Genomic DNA, 16,470 nt, shown 5'->3' with positions numbered 1-16,470 from the left:
CAGAAGTGCATGATACATGACTTTGGGGCTGAAAACTGGAAGCCATGGGCTAGAGCCCAAGACTGCACTTTGTGGATGGCTCCCCAGAGGCGCCGCTCAACAACATTCAGTACTGGTGGACAGTACAGAATGCAGAAATCACCTGCATACAGGGAAGGTAAGACAGAATGCCCGACAGCTGCTGTTAGACCGTTAATGGCCACAAAAAATAGAGATACACTCAATACAGAGCCCAGTGGGACCCCATTCTCCAGCATATGGAGGGAACTATGGGAGGCACCAACTTGGACACGGAAAGTACAGAGCGATAGGAAATTTTGGGTAAAAATCTGAAGTGAAGCCCAGAGACCCCACTCATAAAATGTGGCAAGGATATGTCACCAGGTTGCGTCGTCAGCTTTTCGTAAATCAAAAAAAGACAGCAACCAGGCATTGGCATATGGAAAAGGCTGTTTGGATGGCAGACTCGAGGGAAACTAGATTATCAGTGGTAGAGCAACCCTGGCAGAAACCGCCCTGGCATAGAGCCAGCAGGCCACATGACTCCAAGACCCAACATAACCACCGACTTACTGTATGTCCTAACAGCTTACAAAGAAGGCTGATGGGTCGATAGCTATCCATATCAAGCGGGTATTTGCCAGTTTTGAGCATTGGAATGATGGTGCTCTCTCGCCAATGCGATGGAAAAATGCCATCACACCAGATCTAGTTGAAGATGACGAGGAGATGTCACTTTTAGTCAGAAGAGAGATGTTTGATTATCTGACTGTGGATCCGATCTGGCCCAGGAGCTGTGTCGGGGCAATGTACAAGGACACTGAGGAGCTCCCACTCTGTAAATGGAGCATTATAAGGTTCACTGTGACATTCAATGAACAAGAGGGGTTTCATTTCCATCCACCTTTTGAGGGTGCGAAATGCTGGGGGATAATTCTCCGACAAGGAGGCTCGAGCATAGTGCTCAGCAAAGCGCTCAGCAACTGCATGTGCATCAGTAGGTAACACACCATTGATGTTAATGCCAGTGACACCTGTCGGGATCTGGTACCCACAAACATGCATGATCTCCGTCCAGACATGGGAAGGTGACGTATGGCACCCAATGGTCGAGACGTACCTCTCCCAACATTCCTGTTTCTGTCTTTTTATAAGCTGACGAACGCGGGCACGGAGCTGTTTAAAAGCTATTAGGTGCTCCAGGAAGAGTGATGCTTATGTGCTTATACCGCTTATGACGCTCTTTAATGGCCTCAGCGATTTCCAGCGACCAAGGTATTCACTTTCATCGCGGGCACCCTAAACAACAAGGGATCCTTTTTTCCGCCGCAGAAACGATCGTTCTAGTGACCCACTCAACTACCACATTGATGGTACAGTGTGGGAGAGATTAAACAGTGACAGCAGAGGTGAAAGATTCCCAGTATGCCTTGCTTAAAGTTCATCTTGGTAGACGACTGGGGGAATGGTCCTTGGGGAGTGACAGGAAGATGGGAAAGTGGTCACTACCACACAAGTCATCGTGGGCTCTCCAGTGGACAGATGGGAGAAGTCCTGGGCTGTAGAGGGATAAATCAATGGCCGAGTAAGTGCCATGAGCTACAATGAAATGTGTGGGGGCCCCAGCATTTAAGAGGCAGAGGTCAAGTTGAGACAGGAAAGTTTCGACATCTCTACCTCTGCCAGTAAGCAAGGTGCCACCCCACAAGGGGTTATGGGCATTAAAATCTCCCAAGGTAGGAAAGGTTTAGGGAGGTGATGAATCAGTGCAGCCAATGCGTTCAGGGATACTGCACCATCTGGAGGAAGTTATACGTTGCAGACAGTTATTTCCTGAGTTGCCCTTACCCTGACAACCACAGCTTCAACAGGGGTTTGAAGGGGCACAGGTTCACTGCATACTGAGTTCAGGACATAGGCACAAACTCCACCTGACACACTATTATAGTCGCTATGGTTCTCGTAATATCCCCTACAGCTGTGGAGGGCAGGGGTCCGCATTGTCAGGAATCAGGTTTGCCGGAGGGCAATGCAGAAAGCAGGTGTAAAGTTTAACAGTTGCCGTGGCTCAGCCAGGTGGTGGAAAAAACCGCAGCAATTTAACTAGAGGATGACATTATCATGAGGCTGGAAAGGCATGAAGCACGCAAGGCAGCAGGTTATGCCTCAGGGTCACCTGCTGCCACCGACTGAGTATTTGTATCCATTCCTATTGTGGACGAGGCATCAGTGAGCTTCAGGTCCTCAGGGGATGCTAAGATCTCCACCTTATCCTCAGGTGCAGAACTGGTAGGGAGTGGTAGTGTTGGGGCCACTGAAGGGTCCTTTTTCTTAGCAGACTTCTTTGTCTGCTTGCCCTCTCACTTTAGGGGATTGCTTAAGGCGTAGCGCCGTATACCGATCCTGCCTTGGAGGCCGTTAAGTGGGAGATGTGTCTCAGAGCTGGATAGTGACAGATGGTGACGCGAGACTGGACGCACACGTAGTTTATGTATCAGTCGAGATAGGACAGTATTGGATAGGGGACTGTGATTTGGTTTCAATTATGCCCACTAGAGTGCACTAAAGTAATAGAATGTTTTTCATAAACTGTTCTAGTATTTTCATAAAGTGTTATTATGTCTTTTTGTGTATGTAAACTGTTATAAATGTGTTTTAGCAGTATGAATTATGCTTGAGTGTGGTTTAAGGTTAGTATGAAGATAGTTGTTTAACGAGTTATGTAGTGGGATTTAGTGTGGGAACATTTCGAAGAAGTATGGATGTGGACAACGGGGATTTTTGTAGAATAGATTTGTATAGTAAGTTTATGGTAAAGGGAAAGTTAATTCAGGTATAAATAACAATAGTAAATAACTTTATGCATAAACAAAACTTCAGCATATTAGATAATTACATTGGTAAAAAGTGCAGTCGTTAGGTTTACTATTTTGTGATTGGTTACTGATGAAAAGCACAGACTGACACGCGAGAATGTTGTTTTGCTATTGGCTGTTGAATAAAATAAAGCAATATTCTTCCTGCTCCTTTCTCTGCTGGTAGAGAAGACTTAGTGTATTCTAGAGAGGAGTCGGAGCCTAGCCATGAAACAGTTCGGACGTGTGTAGTAGTAGTTCCGATGGAAATGATAAGTTGCCGGATCTAGCAGTGTTTCATAAATCAAAAGTGTTGTAAAGTGACAGCATAATTATTCCGATGGGTTGTAGAAATTTCGGAATTTTTAAGTGAATTTTGTGACGAGAAAAACATAAATTCCGTGTGGCGTATTGATCAGGTCGTGGCTAAAAACTGTGACTGCATTAGGTACCGACAGACTTTAATATTTGTCGAGCATTCTCAATCAAAAACAATCCATATTTTGTAGCTATTACGTTTTCGGCAAATGCAACACCATAAATTTGCTAACATGAGTGAAAGGGATTGTGAGTGACTGTGTTAAGACTAGTACAGGCTTGGCAGTGATACTTGTTCACCTAAGTTTCAGAATATATTAATTAAGGACAAAATTTCCAACCTTTCATTTCATGTGAAAACTTTCTACCGAAACACGGATTAGTGACTAATTGCAGCCTGGTTCACGTCGAAGTACAGTAGGTTTCACTCGGCTTCCCTACCGATGATCTGCTGAGGCAATGTTCACAGGTAGGTGCAGGTTCATCATAAAGGGACAGATGGAACCACACTGCCGCATGTGTTGCATCGGCTGGGAAACACTAAAGCCGTAGTATTTTGAATCCGCAGTTGAGAGAAAGATTTTGATGGACTGCACAGTGAATATTAGAGAAAAGAATTTAGTGAACCGGTACTAGCAGAAGCTTGAACGGAACCCGTTTTGAGTTGCTGGAACTGCAAGAAAGAAGATGATCCGCAATGGCTGCAGTAGCGACGGGAACACAGCAAAGCAGCAGGTGGCATCTTAGCAGTGGTGGTGAGCAGTACAACGGGGCAGCGCGGCCAGCCTACACGCGAGCGGGGGCCCAGAAACTGTTAAGGCAGCCACAGGGGATCGTACTCACAGTTTCAACACACCGAGGCTGCAGTATTCGACAAAAGATAAGTCAACTTTGTTACATCTGTGTGCTGAAAGACACGTTCTTTCAGTGTGAGTGCTTCACACACCAGCACGCCTGAACAGAGAGAAGGAGTAGATGTTAAAATAAGAGGGGATGTTTTTGATGATATTTCTATGTTATTTACAGACAGGGGAATTGAGTCTGCTTCAAGTATGTCTGTTAATGTAATTAGTGGGGATAATACTAATCCCAAAAGTGACATTAAGCATGAACTCAGTAATGATCAGTTGTGTGATGATTGATAGTGTGTGTGATGATAGTGTTGGTAATGTTACTGAATCAAATGTGGATACCAAATTTGGTATAGTTCCGGTGGAACAAGATAAACAAGAAACAATGATGCCAAAAGTGGAACTTGGAAGTATGCAGGAAATGTTTGCAGCTTTAATGGGCTCTATACAAGGAAAAACTAATTTGGCTGAAAAAATTAATAGTAAACTTGAAAAACTTGACAGTGGTTTTACTGAAAAAATTAGTAAACTTGACAATGCTTTTAATGAAAAAATTAGTCAACTTAATAGTGGGTTTAAAGAAAAACTTGAAAAGCAGACTGCTGTTTTAAAAGAAATGAGGGAAAATGAATTGAAATCATTAGAAAATGAAGTAGATTACAAAATTTCTCGAGTTGAGAATAATTGCAAAAGATCTGTCAGCACTGTAAAAGGTAAATTAACAGAGGCTCTGAAAACAGTTGCTGTTGGAAACAAACAAAGAGTAGATGAAATTAAAGAAGGTATACAAAAAGTACAGGTTAAAATAGTGGCTGTAGAACCTGTATGTGAAACTGATCACAAAGTGTTAGCCAGTAAAATCAGTTCTGTATCTGACAAATGTATGAATGAAGTAACAACTGTGCCTGAACAAATGGATGAGCCTGATAAAAATGTTCTTCTGCTAATTAACCAAGTAGAAGACATGGAAAGTAGGTTGGATAAGTATGACAGTAGACTATGCCAAGTTGAAACTAACCTCAAACAGGGAACTAACAGTAGTGGGTGTAGTTCTGTGGTAGAATCATCTGAAATTTCATATGTCACTAACAGACAGGGAAGGAAGTCAGCCATGTCCTTTTCAAAGGCACCATCCTGGCATTTGCCTGAAGCAATTTAGTGAAACCAGGGAAAACCTAAATCAGGATGGCTGGACGTGGGTTTGAACCACCATTCTCGTGAATGCGAGTCCAGTCTATTATCCACTGCATCACCTTGATTGGTCCACAACTGGGATTGCAGCCAGTTGTCACTGAAAGATACTTATGACTTTGATGTACCATACTTCCTCTACATAAATTATGAAGATACATACTTCTTAAATAGGGTGACTCGGCAGTTAACAAAGTTGCAAAATATAGTACTAGAACAATGTACAGAATATAATTTACCAGTAGCTGCCAGTTGTATTTAACACATAATTTGGAAGAAACCATCAGTATAGTACAACCTGTTATTTTCAAATAACTTACAGCATATTCCTGCATTTCCTGTTCCTTGGTGGCAAGTCGCCGCACCAAAACTTTCTCCCTGTGCGAGGATTCAATATGTTGCTGTCTTATACGATCCTCCGATTCTCGCAGATTATTCAATTCAGCTGAAACCAAAAATTGGAAATTTTTTTTCAGTCATGAGAAATACATCACATTACATTACATTATAGCTTGTCTTACAATAACTGAACATCTTCTTATTTTCTCTCTTCCTCTCCAACCACAAAACAGATTCTGACACCAACTTTACTGAGCATTATCCAATGAATGTTTTTCTGTCTTTGTGCTTTTACTGCTATATCTTTCCTTTTTATATTGTTAAATACACTTTGTAGTGAACAGAAAATAACAATGCGATTACTCTTTGCAATGTAAAGGCACATTCAGTACAGTCATAAATAAGCATTAAATACATATTCATAACTTGAATGCGTTTAAAGATGAAATCCATTTCATGGTTCCTACATTCCTTGTCATTTATTCATGGATTTAGCACTTGTTTCCTACTTTGTAATACCTTCCTACATCCTACACATCATATTACCTAAATGAGGAACCCATATTTTTCAACTATTGTTCCTATAATTAACAAGAGAACCAGACTTTCTCAAATACTAGGGAATAATAGTTCATGTGGTTATGTCTCACTGCTAAATGCACTGCCAGTTTAAAAATCGACTCTAAGGCATCTTTAAAATCTGGAAGGTAATTTCAACTTATAATTTATCTGAAACAGACATTAACAGAACATTTCTGACTTAACTGTATGATTCTGCTGGATACAAAATATGAAACCACAAAATTAGCTGAAGTAAAGGATTACAAAAGTAGCTTCTAGCTGAACACAATATGTTTACAAGGTATTCCAATCAGAAGGACGAAGTGCATACGTGTGAAGTACAGGTCACAAAACTCCTCAAGACACTGGCTCCTAACACCAGTCTGCATGAGAATAAATAGAATGAAGACATGAAGATATTGATAAATTTACAAATAAAAACTTACAATGACATTTAAGAAACTGTTCTAATTTTTTCCTTAAAGGATTTGACTTACATATATAGTGTCATAGTAACAATTAAGATATATTATTCATATTTTTTAATTTAGAGCTAGGTTCTTTTGCAAATAAATAATTTAGGAATGACATATAGAACCACTAACATAATGGCAGGAAAGCTAGGCATAAACTTTAAAACTTTTTTTGCTTTATATCACCAAGCACAGATAAAGGAACTAATACAACACGAACATTTTTAATCAGATAGTCAACGCTGTTTCCTGCCCTACATGAACTTGGGATAAATATGTCGAAATTACAATAAAAATAGTTTTTATAGCCTTTACCAAAAAAAGGTTTCTCCTATGACACTCAAAATGTTCTGCAGCTCCACTGAAATGCTCAATAACCTATTGCACTACTTGAATAGCCAATCCTTACATTAGAATTGCAACTTACTTCATTTATGTGTATGGTAATGTTTCACTTCCCAGCCACACAACTGCCTTCGTGGAACTGCATGCACCATGTGTGCACCAATACACATAAATGTACTATAAGACTGAAGTATGATGGCTTCCAGCTCACAGAGGATGAAATTTTCTAAGCAGGCACAGCAATCTCGAAGCCTTCATGATGTTTCAGCTTTGCACATGCACCCATATCTTGCACTGTACACCATCTATGTAGGTATCACTTAAATGCCACTTGAAAACCATATTCAATGCACTTTCACCTCTGCATTTTACCCCCAACAGTAGAACAAACAAGCACCACACTTTTGTCACAACACAAACCAATGCAGCATAACAGCGAGAGACAATGTGTTCTTCCATTTCTTGTATTTCATACATATAAAAGTTTTGCAAAACACAATAGATCAATGTAATGTAAAATTTAAAAGTATATACATATTAAACAAATTTTCAGATATATTAAATGAGTAAATATGCTTCAGCCTTTTCCTTTCTTCACTACTTATTGTATTAAATGTTCTTTGACATGCAATGAACATGTCAAAAATGGAAGGATTGTGAATAATTTTGCAAATAATACACTGAAATCCATTTCCATGTTCTCTTCAGCACAAAATGCAATTGTCACTCTATATATCTTGATTATAACGATCATACATTTAACAAAAGGTGGAAAGTAAGGGGAATACTTGGCTCAAATGGCTCTGAGCACTATGGGACTCAACATCTGAGGTCATCAGTCCCCTAGAACTTAGAACTACTTAAACCTAACTAACCTAAGGACATCACACACATTGCCCGAGGCAGGAGTCGAACCTGTGACCGTAGTGGTCGCGCGGTTCCAAACTGTAGCACCTAGAACCACTTGGCCCCACCGGCTGGCAGGGAATACTTATTTAGCTATCAAGAGTACAATGTATTGTTTGCAAAGTGCTGCAATCAACCGACTGATTAACCATAATTTTAAAAAAAAGCACGGGTTCTCAGGAGAGCAAAAGTTGCTACTTCCAGGGAGAAAATGTGTACAAAATCCAGGCATCCTAAAAATAAGTAACTTTTCCTCTATTCATATATAGATCAACACAAAACTCTATTTCTGATGGATGTACTCAGAAACATTTTGTTTATCAGATCACCTGAGGATAGCAGTGTCAGAATCTCAGTGGTTCCTTTTCATACACTGCACACAGTTTGTTCAGAAGAAATATTGAAATGGAAAAAACATGATTCTAGGAATTTGAGAAATATGCAAATACTTTTTTACAATTGTAATTTCCTATTAAGAATAGGTATGCAAAAGAAATCTCATACTCGAAGATGAGGTACAACAAGGATACTGTGATTTGGCCTTTGTAAACTCCTCGAGTGCCATTTTTCCTTGTTTTCAAGTCATGCATTGGTGACAATAGGAAGACTGAATTAAAGGAGCACTTTCCCCAAATGAGTATGATCCCTGGTTAGGAACACAGGTTACAAAATAAAAATTTCCACAAACGCTGAACATGAAAACTGAAAACTATTGTAAATATACTGACAATGTGCTGCAAGCAGTTGAGTTACAATTGTCAAAGTCTCAGAGGAGTTGCATTGTTTCGTGACCACCTGGTACCCACACACAAATTTTTAGTCACTTGTGACTTTCTCTTCTAGTTCCAAAATTTCACAAATCCATTATTTATAATTTCATTCAACTTTAACAAGTACCAATTTCAATACTATTAAAGAAGAAAAAGGATGCTGCAGTTTCAATTATGTGCATTATTAAACATTAGTGCAAGTGAAGCTGTCTTGCTTTCTTTCAAATATACCAATGAACACAATTAGAACCTGGACCACTACAAAACAGCATAAGAGGGGAAATGCCAGGTTCAAACTTTCAATTGGGGTGTGAACAAGTACACCTCCTGTTGACTACACTCTTTAGGAGACTTTAAAAATTTAATTACAAAGTAATCTATGTTCTTGAAAAATAACATGGTGCACTAACAGCATTGCTTCCCCAGAGGAAGCACATGTCTTAAATAAAGTTTTAACTATATATGTCAGAACGTTGAAAGAGGAACCTGTGTCATTGTCAAAGGCTGGTTTGAAGTCTACAATCTTTTAACACATTATATCACCAAACAGAATGTAGCATTGCACTATCACCAAAATAAAAAATAATAATGTTATTAACTATAATAGGCAGACAATCTTCATAATGCATAGTAAGTAAGCTCTAAGTAGACATAATACCTTTTTCAATCAATTTGGTACAAGTGATGACAAAGGAAGATGAAACTGAGGAACTTTTTAAATATGTAGGGTTACTGGTCTACAAGTGAACTAAATGATTATGCTGGTAATATGTGCTTGCTTCAATATTTTGTTTTGAGAGAAGCTGGAGATGTTGAGAAGGAGAGGTCCAGAAAATATCTGTGGTCTTCCTGTAATGATTTATGTGGATATACTGACACACCTAAGCCAGTTGCAGGCTTCACTTTACACACACATTATCTCGACTCATTTATCTGCCTTAGACACCGAGCAATTTAACTGATGTCAACAACTGCCTTACAGAAATGACTAGGAGGAGGAGGAGATTAGTGTTTAATGCCCTGTCAACAATGAGGTCATTGGAGATCGAACAAAAGCTCGGATTAGGAAAGGCTGGGGAAGGAAGTAGGCAATGCTCTCTATCAAAGCAGCCACCTGGCAGTTGCCTGAAGTGATTTAGGGAAATCGCATAAAACCTAAATCAGGATGGCCAGACGCAGGTTTGAATAGTTATCCTCCCGAATCGAGTCCAGTGTGCTAACCACTGTGCCACCCCATTCAACAGAAATGACTAGAAAACATCAAAATACTTTGTGCTAGAACTGTATTGCTAAACCCAGAATTTTGAAAATTGTGAATTATATCAAGGAAAAATTGTCTGGTAAGTGAGTGGTACGGGATAGTTGGAAAACAGCTGATAAGACTGGTATTAGAATTGCTTCTGTAAAATATAATTTTATGATAAGGTTTGTTTATGCTTTGAGATTTTATGATTTATGATATTCATGAGCATTTAAATGGTAATCTGAAGACAAGAAATGCATTTACATACATTATCAACATTAATTTGACCACCCTCAGACTGTTACATTGCTGCAATTCACAACAGAATGGATACACCCAACTTACGAACTGCTTCCAGAATTCCATACCCATTTGTTCAACTGTGCACAATTTACTTGCATCAAATCATGTTGCAAAATGTATGAACCACACTTATTCCCAAAAACTGACCACAGATGTTCATAGTGCAAATGTAAGCCCCCATAGAAAGCCATAAAACTGGGGCTCATAGAAGCAAACAGCCATCATCACAAAAATATTATCAACAGCATGTAATGCACTGTATATGCTTCTTTGGACATCTGTCATACACAAAGATAGTCTACTAATAGAAACAAAGTGATAGATGAACAACTGAACCAGCCTCCTGCCATCCAAACATTAACAGTTCACATTGCTCAACACCATACCTCATTCTAAAGCAGGACTGAAGGTGATCAAAGTTTGGTAATTGCTGTCTGTACACAAGAACTGGGTGGTTATAGTTAAAGAGCAGCTACTCATGAAGGTCCAGTGTGGACTGTAATTATCATAAGGCAGTGAAACTTTGTAGATATGCTAATGCGTTAATGTGGAATCGATTTATGCTGTAAAAAAAAAATTAGTAACAATTTGGCCACCAGGTGCAAATTTGGCACTGTACAGCATCTCGTCAACACCACTGGTGGTCATATTGAACAAACTGTATAGGTGGTGCTTAATGACAAAAATTAACATTATGCCTTTCTACTCGTTTGACCTTTTCTGCCCATATCCCATTCCTAAACCATTACATATGAAAATATTTCTATACATCTTTCTTGCATTCACAATGCCTGACTTGCATCTAGTGGCCAAAATTGGAACTAACTTTTTTCCAGCATAAATCTGTTTCCCATTAACGATTTATACCAAGTTTCACTGCCATATGATAATTGCAGCCCACACTGGACCTCCATGAGTAGCCGCACTTAGTCTGTGTACCTACTTACTACACCTAATCAAGCTAAAAAAATGTATCCTCTGAGTCTGATATTTGGTCAACCACAAAGACAGAAAAATAATACAGAACCTGTTGTGCAGCAGATAACTTCACAGCAACACCACAGCACAACCTTACAACACGAACAATCAGTTTTTCAGTTTTGCTATATCAAAAACTTGGGGGAGTTTCCCTGGACATATATTGCTGTTATGTAGATAACCATTTGCAGTGGAATAAAAATAAATTAGTGTTTAGTTCTGGTGCCATATATATAAGGAGCTATGTGTGTGATGAAAGCTGTATAAAAGCTTGCCTACAACATATGATATGGAACCTTCAAAGGTATTTTAATCATCCAAGCACATACAATTTTGTCAATATGCATAAGCATTCAGAAACTGAGGGCAAAGAAGCTCATGAGGGATCAGTTACAGACTCACTGCTAATTAGATCATGGATGGTCTGCAGACACACAAAAATGTGTCTTTAATGACGTTCTTTTGGTATGGCAACAAAAAAGTTTACTTGTGATAGACCAGCGAACATGACACTACATCAATCCCAAAGGCTTCACCTAAAATCGAATATTTGTTCTATTAATACAATTAATTACCCAAAACTCTAAAAATTATACCATGGTTACATTCCACAATAGAGTAGCAGGTAGAGCTGCATCAAACCAGTCTCAGGACTGAAGACCACAACAACAACATTCCACAAACCCAAACAGTAAGAAGTAATAACTATAAATAATTAAAGTTAAAAATGGAACTGACATCAAGTTTCTGACACCATGTAGCCAGCAAAGCCTCTGCATCAACAGAAGCCTTCAAAATACTGCTTTGTCAACACTCAGTCAAGTCACCATTCAACCTAACATATACCCTGGGCTATGCTATGGAACAGTATGTCACCACAACAAAGATTTCGTATCAGCATACACTGGCTTCGCCAACTCAAAACAAAATGAGCTTAAACTTCAACAGGAGAAAATCTTAAAAATCTTTTAATCCAATGCACACATTGAACTATAATACAGGTCAATCCATTACAACAACCCACATTCCAAAAATAATGTAGATGCAAAATTGTTGTCAGAGTTCTGTTTTCTTTCTGTTTGTGCTTGTGTGACATTGCACGATACATTATTACACCCCAATAGTAAAAGACATAGGGTACCCTTAGGTGCAACCGACACCATTCATCAATGTAACATACAATAAATTTAACAAGATGATTTGTTTATTATACGTGATCCAGAAGTTTATAAACAAATATGTTGTTTCCATTTACTACTATTCTTACTCTTTGTGCTGCCTGTTCCAAAGTAAAAATCTTTGTGCAATGCTATACCACAGGGGGATGGGGGTGGGGTGGGAGGGGTATAAAAACATGTGGCCTTAGTAAGAATTTAATGAAATGGGATTTATGATTTGTTAGCTGAGAATGAGGATATTTGCAGAGTGTATCAGGATACTTTACAAAAATATAATGAACATACACCATTTGAAAAATTATTTCCTGTAAGCAAGCTACACAAGGATAGGGAGGTAAACAAAGAATCCATACAATTTTTTTTTTAAATACCTTTCTCAGATTATTACTGCAGATATTAGTGCACACTCATCCATAACACTGTCATGCTAACAAATCCTTATTGGTGGTGATAGGTTATGCAATACAACTCCATATGGTGTACTCATTAGGAGCTCAAATCCTATGTAAATCATCTACATCTACACTTTGGAAGCAAAAGATAGTGAGACCAAACACCGCTTGGACCATGAAATATTCCAATCTGCCTTCAACCTAGTCCTCACCTTTCAACGACGTGAAGATTTACCAAGAACATGACACTGTTCTGAACTGTCAGTCCCTTATCCCAGTATGAGTGTGGAGTAGAGTAGGAAGCATACAAATTACCAAAGTGGCACCCAACTGAAAGGCTTGCACCGGGTTGTTTAACCACACTGAATCACCACCACCACCACCACCACCTACACTCTACAAGCTACCTTCCTGCGTGTGCAAAAGATTCTTCTGGCACCACTATCAATCATGAATCAAGAAGAATGACTGGTGATAAGTTTTTGTTCAATTTCTAATTTCTCTGATTCTTACATCATGAATACTTGGCGAGCTGTGGGAAGATGTAATATGTTGACTGGCTTCTGGGAATTTTAACAGTAAATCTGTCTGTGAGAAAAAAAAATTATCTCGAGCACTGCCTGCCACTAGAGTTTAGAGAATACCCTCCATGATGTTATCAAGCTTACTACACAAATCAGCGACAAAATGTGTCACTCTTCTTCGGATCTTTGCTACTAATGCTGCCCAGTAAGGGTCCAAAATTGATAAGCAAAACAGAGAAATAAGTCAAACAAGGTTATTATAAACCACACCTGTCAAAGGTTAATAACATTACATTAAGATTCTTTAAACAAACCTCAGCCAGGCAATGGCTTTTCCTACAACTGGTTTCATGTGGTCATTCCACTTTGGATCACTCAGGGCAGTTACTCTCAGATATGTTACTATTGCTACTGTTTCCAGTGATTTCTCACCAATAATGTAATAAAATGATAATCCACATTTCTGTGTATTTATGTGCAATACATAATAATTACACTGATCAGCCACAACATTATGACCACTGACCTACTATCGATATAAACCCATGCAGGTGATAGCAGCATCACCTGATGATGAACCACTGTTAGTCAGACACACACATGGTGCATGTAGTATCAGTGAGCGTGCTTCTGTGTGTAGAATGGGGAAGATGTGCGATCTGACTGAGTTTGACTGAGGGCAGATTGTGATGGCCTGGCACAAGCATTTCAGGAACTGCAGGATTTGTTGGATGTTCGAGGAGTGCTGTGGTTAATGTCTTTAACACGTGACAAAACTGAGGCAAAAGCACGTCCAGACATCATGGTATCGGGCAGCCGCCCCTCATGACAGCTGTCGCACATCAGGCTGGGCAGAATGGTAAAACAGGACAGGCAGTGAACTGTGGTGGAACTAACATCAGACTATAATGTTGGGCAGAGTACAAGTGTGTCTGAACACACAGTGCACCGAACACTCCTAATGATGGGACTCCATAGCTGATGACCCACGCTTGTGCCAAAGTTAACACATATTGACAACTATGCTGAAATAGGCACATGATCATCGCCACTGGATGTTGGCACCGTGGCAAAGCGCTGCATGACCTGATTAATCCCGATACCTTCTTCATCATGCTAATGGGAGGGCTCGAATCCATTGTCTTCCAGAGGAACAGCTCCTCGACACCTGTACTGAGGGATGAAGACAAGCCAGTGCCAGTTCCATTATGCTCCGGAGAACATCACGTGTGGGTCCAGTGGAGTCTGTGTAGGGTAACATGAAAGCTGAAGAGTATTGCACACTGGTTGCAGACCACGTACAACCCTTCACGACAATAGTGTTTCCTGAAAGCAGTGGCATTTTTCAACAACATAATGCACAATGTTACAAGGCCAAGAGTGTGATGAAATGGTTGGAGAAAAACAGTGGTGAGTTCCAATTGATGTGCTGGCCCCCCAAATTGCCAGATCTGAAGGCGATTGAACACATCTGGGGTGTGATTAAATGTGGCGTCTGAGCTCATTGCCCCCCCCCCCTCTGCAGAATTTATGAGAATTAGGCAACTTGTGTGTGCAAGCATGGTGCCAAATCCCTCCAGTGACCTACCAAGGTCTCATTGCTTCCACACCATGATGTGTTACCACTGTTGTAAATGCCAAAGGTGGACATACCGGCTATTTGGTAGGTGGTCATAATGTTCTGCCTGATCAGTGTATTCGTGTTGAGAGCCAACTTTCTGTCCCTCTGCCAAGCTTTGATCTTCCGCAGGTCTTTCATTACCTAAGTGCAATTTCCTGGCATTTCAGCTTTCTCACCAACAACAACATTATCTGCCATCAGCTGATGCTCCACCCAATGGCGTCATTCTGTAGTGTTTGGCTACAGCATGCACTTCAGTGTGTGTGTGTGGGGGGGGGGGGGGGGGGAGGGGGGGCATTATTGTTGTTTCTCGTAGTAGGGTAGGTGTGGTGAGGGGCTAAGTATGTTCATTATGATGGCATAAGGCAAACATGGCAAGTATTAGATAAAGAGGTGACAGTGACAGCTTCTGGAACATATAAATTCTACTAGGAGTAGTCACAAGAAGAAATAGTGGCACAATGTATTGCACACAGCAGCACTGCCAGTTATCAGGGTAGGCAACAGCTGTACCTTGTGATATGTGAGAAAGATTAGTGATCCTGCAGAGTATTCTCTCTCTCTCTCTCTCTCTCTCTGTACAGAACACATCACATAGTTGTCTTCTTACATGTACACCTCTATGACAATGTGAAAAGCAGGACAAATCAGTTGCACTGCCTTAGACACTAATTCCCCACCATGAAGGAAAAAGTCAAGTAGTTGAAATGTTTGTTCTGGTCTAAGGAGAAATCAATCAAAACAGCTGTAGGAAGCATCTTCACATTGACCTGAAGTTGGTTCGACAAGCTGAATATCAACACTGAAATGCCAAAGAAACTGGTATAGACATGCGTATTCAAATACAAAGATATGTAAAATGGCAGAATATGATGCTGCAACTGGCAACACCTATATAAGACAGCAAGTGTCAGGCGCAGTAGTTAGATTGGTTACTGCTACTACAATGCCAGGTTACCAAGATTTAAGTGAGTTTCAACATGGTGTTGTAGTTGCCACACGAGCAATGGGATACAGCAACTTACTGAGATAGCGATGAAGCGGGCATCTTCCCATACGACCATTTCACGCTTGTACTGTGAATATCAGGAATCCAGTAAAACATCATATCTCCAACATCACTGCGGCCGGAAAAAGATCCTGCAAGAATGGGACCAACGAAAACTGAAGAGAATTGTTCAACTTGACAGAAGTGCAACCCTTCCCCAAATTGCTACAGATTTCAATCCTGGGCCACCAACCATTCAACGACACATCATTCATATGGGCTTTTGGAGTCAAAGGCCCACTCAAGTACCCTTGATGACTGCACAACACAAAGCTTTATCTCTTGCCTGGGCCCGTCAACACCGACACTGGACTACTGATGACTGGAAACATGTTGCCTTGGTCAGACGAATCTCATTTCAAATTGTATCGAATGGATAGATGTGTACGGATATGGAAACCACCTCATGAATCTATGGACCCTGCATATCCGCAGGGCACTGTTCAAACTGATGGAGGCTCTGTAATGGTGGGGTTGTATGCAGTTGGAGTGATATGGGACTCCTGGTATGTTTAGATATGACCTTTGACAGGTGACATGCACATAAGCACCCTGTCTGGTCACTTGCATGCAT

At 40.1% G+C, this 16,470-nt stretch overlaps 1 protein-coding gene across 2 annotated transcripts in view; it reads right to left on the bottom strand.

Moving 5' to 3' along the window:
* The window catches only part of LOC126458132 (pre-mRNA-splicing regulator WTAP-like), a 40,029-nt gene that overhangs the window by 18,780 nt on the left and 4,779 nt on the right, over positions 1-16,470 (bottom strand). The window contains exons 1-2 of one of the 2 annotated variants that reach the window (XM_050094975.1): positions 7,016-9,178; positions 5,536-5,660 (exon numbers count right to left, since the gene is read on the bottom strand). In XM_050094975.1, the coding sequence (XP_049950932.1) occupies positions 5,536-5,550 (15 nt within the window). In that variant the 5' untranslated portion in view covers positions 5,551-5,660; positions 7,016-9,178. Of the gene's footprint in view, positions 1-5,535; positions 5,661-7,015; positions 9,179-16,470 lie in introns of those variants that run through there. The other variant, XM_050094974.1, reaches the window with a different exon arrangement.

Source organism: Schistocerca serialis, chromosome 2 (assembly GCF_023864345.2).
Source record: "Schistocerca serialis cubense isolate TAMUIC-IGC-003099 chromosome 2, iqSchSeri2.2, whole genome shotgun sequence".
Taxonomy (NCBI): domain Eukaryota; kingdom Metazoa; phylum Arthropoda; class Insecta; order Orthoptera; family Acrididae; genus Schistocerca; species Schistocerca serialis.
The sequence above is the reverse complement of the archived record's forward strand: the minus strand, read 5'-3'. Positions and strand labels throughout refer to the sequence as shown.